Source organism: Salvelinus sp. IW2-2015, unplaced genomic scaffold (assembly GCF_002910315.2).
Source record: "Salvelinus sp. IW2-2015 unplaced genomic scaffold, ASM291031v2 Un_scaffold1068, whole genome shotgun sequence".
In the NCBI taxonomy this organism is placed as follows: domain Eukaryota; kingdom Metazoa; phylum Chordata; class Actinopteri; order Salmoniformes; family Salmonidae; genus Salvelinus; species Salvelinus sp. IW2-2015.
Window position 1 is genome coordinate 4684 of NW_019942714.1, and position 2953 is coordinate 7636.

General features: G+C 50.6%; 1 protein-coding gene across 1 annotated transcript in view; it reads left to right on the top strand.

The window, feature by feature from the left end:
• Positions 1-362: 362 nt before the first annotated feature.
• LOC139024138 (genetic suppressor element 1-like) overlaps positions 363-2953 on the top strand; it is a gene marked incomplete at both ends in the record, with an annotated part of 19081 nt that continues 16490 nt past the window's right edge. The window contains 2 exons of the mRNA XM_070438636.1: positions 363-478; positions 781-975. Coding sequence (XP_070294737.1) covers positions 363-478; positions 781-975 — 311 coding nt within the window. The remainder of the gene's footprint in view (positions 479-780; positions 976-2953) is intronic.

Below are 2953 nucleotides of genomic sequence, written 5' to 3' on the forward strand. Positions count from 1 at the left end.
TGGTGTGTGTTGTGTGTGTGTGTTGTTGTGTTGTTGTGTGGTGGTGTGTGTGGTGAATACAGACAAGGACATACAGGGTGTCCAAAGTAATGATAGAGCATTCTGGCATGGATCAGTGATGCGTGCTGAAAACAGAGTGGGGGTTGGTAGCATAGGATGTACAGTGTTACATGCTATGGTAGATCACATTAAGGGACAAATCCTGACTGAAAAAATGTCCATAAATGAAGCTCCACATCTTGTGAGTAGAACTTTTGCCTAACAAAGATGTTTTTCGTCTCTTCTCTCCTCTGTCTCTCCCTCTCTCTCTGTCAGGCTGAGTGGTGTTCGGGGTGAGTAGGGAGCTTGTGGTCTGAGCTCAGCCTTCCCAGGAGAAAGGCTTCATCCTGTCTCTCTCCTCACATCCTGGCTCACCCATCCTACCCCTTCAGCCTCACCCCCAGCTCTGTCATGCAGGACGGCGACTACAGGGCCTCAGGTGACCACTCTATCACCTCAGCTTGGATGGCCTACACACACACACACACACACACACACACACCACACACACACACACACACACACACACACACACACACACACACACACACACACACACACACCACACACACAACCCACACACACACACAACAACACAACACACACACACACACAAAACCCATCAATATAACATATAAGTCTCTATACTTGCTTAAACCTTAAAACGCATACACCTCCTTTAACTCCATGACAGCAGTCTCCAATTTGCAATCTGATCCCCAACTCCTCCCCCTCCTGTAGTCTACCCGGTCAGGTACACCCTGCGGTTCCTTCGGGGACGGTCCCAGAGGAGTACCTGAGAGGACTCCGCCCCTTTTCTACCTCAGACGACCTCCGCCTACCCTCGCTGCACCTGGGGCTCGACCCCGTCACTGCTGCCCATGTTACTGCTGCTGCTGCCTACTACCACCCTGCCTACCTCCACCACCTACACAGGTCAGTCTATAGACCACCCTACCTATCTCCACCACCTACACAGGTCAGTCTATAGACCACCCTGCCCACCCCCACCACCTACACAGGTCAGTCTATAGACCACCCTGACTACCCCCACCATCTACACAGTCAGTCTATGGACCACCCTGCCTACCTCCAAGACATACAGAGGTCAATCGATACCACCCTGCCTACCTCCACCTACACAGGTCAGTCTATAGACTACCCTGCCTACACCAACTACACAGGTCAGTCTATAGACTACCCTGCCTACACCAACTACACAGGTCCGTCTATAGACTACCCTGTCTACCTCCACCACATACACAGGTAGGTCTGTAGACCACCCTACCTACCTTCACCACCTACACTACTCAGTCTATAGATCACCCTGCCTACATCCATCACCTACACAGGTCAGTCTAGAGACAACCCTGCCTATACCACCAATACAGGTCAGTCTATAGACCACCCTGCCTACCTCTACAACCTACATAGGTCAGTCTATAGAACCCTGCCTTCCTCAACCACATACACAGGTCAGTCTAAAGACCAGCCTGCCTACCTCCACCACCTACACGGGTCAGTCTATAGACTACCATACCTACCTACACCACCTACACAACTCAGTCTATAGACTATCCTGCCTACCTCTACCACCTACACGGGTCAGTCTATAGACTACCATACCTACCTACACCACCTACACAACTCAGTCTATAGACTATCCTGCCTACCTCCACCACCTACACAGGTCAGTTTACAGACTACCCTGCCTACCTCAACCACCAACTAAGGTCAGTCGGTAGACAACCCTGCCAACCTCCACCACATACACAGCTCAGTCTATACCATCCTGGCTACCTCCAACACCTACACAGGTCAGTCTATAGACCACCCTGCCTACCTCAACCACCAACACAGGTCAGTCTATAGACAACCCTGCCAATACCCCCTACACAGTACACTCTATAGACTACAATGCCTACCTCCAAAAGTCAGTCTATATACCACCCTGCCTAACTCCACCACCTACAAAATGCAGACTATAGACTACCCTGCCTACCGCAGCAGGTCCGTCTATAGACTACCCTGCCTACAACCACCTACACTGGTCAGTCTATAGACCACCATACCGACATCCACCAACAACACTGGTCAGTCTATAGACCATCCTGAACTACACCACCTACACAGGTCAGTCTATAGACCACTCTGCCTACCTCCACCACCTGAACAGGACAGTCTATAGACTAGCAACCAATCCACCACCTACACAGGTCAGTTTATAGACCCACCCTGCCTACCTCACTAGTCAGTCTATAGACCACCCTGCCTACCTCTACCACCTGAACACGACAGTCTATAGACTAGTACCTACATCCACCACCTACACAGGTCATTTATAGACCATCCTGAACTACACCACCTACACAGGTCAGTCTATAGAACACTCTGCCTACCTCACTAGTCAGTCTAAGACACCCCCCTACCCTACCCCCGACAGGACAGTCTATAGACTAGCATACCTACATCCACCACCTACAAAGGTCAGTTTATAGACCACCCTGCTACATCAACACCAACGAGTCTGTCGATAGACTACCCTGCCACCTCCACCACATACACAACTCAGTCTATACCATCCTGCGTACCCAAACCTACACAGGTCAGTCTATAGAACCAGCATACCATTCCACCACCTACACAGGTCAGTCTATAGACTACCCTGGTACCTCGATCACCTACACAGTCAGTCTATAGACCACAACCTACCTCCACCACCTAAACAGGCGTCGTATAGACCACCCTGCCTACATACACCACTATCGTACGTTTATAGACCACCACTGCCTACATCACCTACACAGGTCAGTCTATAGACACACCTACCTATACCACCTACCCAGGTCACTCTATAGACTACCATGCCTACCTCCAAGTCAGTCTATATACCACCCTGCCAACTCCACCGCCT